The sequence below is a fragment of the Cryptomeria japonica genome, chromosome 2 (genome assembly GCF_030272615.1).
Source record: "Cryptomeria japonica chromosome 2, Sugi_1.0, whole genome shotgun sequence".
Lineage (NCBI taxonomy): Eukaryota > Viridiplantae > Streptophyta > Pinopsida > Cupressales > Cupressaceae > Cryptomeria > Cryptomeria japonica.
The window spans coordinates 14,957,010-14,958,605 of NC_081406.1; the positions used below are offsets into that span (position 1 = coordinate 14,957,010).

At 37.0% G+C, this 1,596-nt stretch overlaps 1 protein-coding gene across 1 annotated transcript; it reads right to left on the bottom strand.

Moving 5' to 3' along the window:
• Positions 1–307: 307 nt before the first annotated feature.
• On the bottom strand, positions 308–1,040 carry LOC131042111 (blue copper protein-like). Its single transcript, XM_057975426.1, has 2 exons — positions 816–1,040; positions 308–719 (listed from the first exon to the last, which is right to left on the bottom strand). The coding sequence occupies exons 1-2, from the start codon at positions 979–981 to the stop codon at positions 376–378; spliced, it is 510 nt and encodes a 169-aa protein (XP_057831409.1). The 5' UTR covers positions 982–1,040; the 3' UTR covers positions 308–375.
• Positions 1,041–1,596: the final 556 nt, after the last annotated feature.

Genomic DNA, 1,596 nt, shown 5'->3' on the forward strand with positions numbered 1-1,596 from the left:
TACTATATATTGAACTCACTAAGTGCATTTGCTTAAATACCTACCTCCAAAGCATCTTCAATAAATTTATTGTGAACATATTTATTTCAACTTTGAACACATTATGTACACCTTACAATTTGTTAGCATTTATAAAACTGTCTTGACAATTCTGAAGACCAGCTTGAAAAAAATCTATTTTAAAGTTTAAAAACATTTAATTCTTTAAACTTTCATATAAAAATAAATAAAATTTCTGGAACTGGTAAGCACAATTGGATTGGCGAATTGATACATAGCAAAACAAGCCTTTATTAATTGTAAGAAGATGAATAATAATGAAGAATAACAGGTTGAATTGCACTGTCCCTTCCCTGGCAAGAAGGCATATACCATTTAAGCCAAGATGAGAGACATAATAAGAGAGCCCAACAGCAACACCAACACATCCTTCAACTGTGACATGTGTCCTGCACTGGTAGGTCCTGGCGCAGTCTTAGTTGAGGGAGATGGGGCGGAGGGAGTGGTGGAAGTACCGGCTGAAACGGTGACTGCCACCTTCATACCACCACTACAGTGGCCTGTAATTCCACAGATGAAATACCTTGTCCCACTGCTTGTCAATGAAATTCTTGTGTTTCCATCTGTGTACTGCTTCGTTGGGTTACTTGTGGCGCACGAATCATAAGCCGACTTCTGCACCTCCAACACGTCATGCGCTCCGTTTGCATAGGTGAACACTGTTTACCACAAATAACATTCAAACACAGGTTAATATCTTTAATATTACTTTTATTAAGGAATATGAATGAATCCAAACAGAGTGTAATATTTACCCAAGGTGTCGCCCACAAGGAATGTTTTTGAGGAAGCCCAGGTGGTATAGTTTACACCAAAACCCCACTGCTGGGCGTCTCCCACCGTGTAGTCGGTGGCCTCTGCAGAATGATAAGATACACACAGAACCAACAGAGCCGCCATGGCAGCAATCCGAAGTGCCATTTTCGCAGAGCTTAGCAATTCCACAAAGATTTTATAATCTAATGCCTCTTTTTTCCTTCTCGATTGTGTGGAAAGAAGAGCTGTGTGGAGTATGAAGAAGAGAAGAGCTGATTATATAGTGTTCGTCTCATCAAGGAAGAAGAAGTATTCAAATAGAAACACGTTCAAAGATGACGGTGGAATTTTTCATTTTTTTAAACTACTAAGTATGACTGGCATGCTTCTTTATATATAAAATACGGCATTCGCATAGAAATTGGAATAAGTTGCTTTTTCTGAAAGACGGGTGGACGCGTTCCTTTCCCCTCCATTTTGCCGCGTGGAAGACTTGGCAAGCTTTGTTTTATTGTCAGTTTAGTTTGGTGAACAAAACTTCTGTTGGTGGGCTGGGCTTATTCACCACATTTTAAGCGTTGACTGCTTACAGTGCCTAAAGATTATTCCAAGTCTGTTTATGTGGAAACAGTGTTTTATTTTATATAATAAAAAAATATTTTATCAATTATTCATATAGTATGTTTTTTTTATTATTCTAGAAGTATTTTATACATATGCTGAAAGTATTTTTTAAAAGTTTTTTAATTAAATCTTTGTTGTGATTAGTTTCAATTTTAA

Coding starts and splice junctions, on each gene's coding strand:
- LOC131042111 (XM_057975426.1), bottom strand. CDS start 981: ATGGCACTTCGGATTGCTGCCATGGCGGCTCTGTTGGTTCTGTGTGTA. Junction 720..815: donor CCTTGTGGGCGACACCTTGG/GTAAATATTACA, acceptor TGTGGTAAACAG/TGTTCACCTATGCAAACGGA.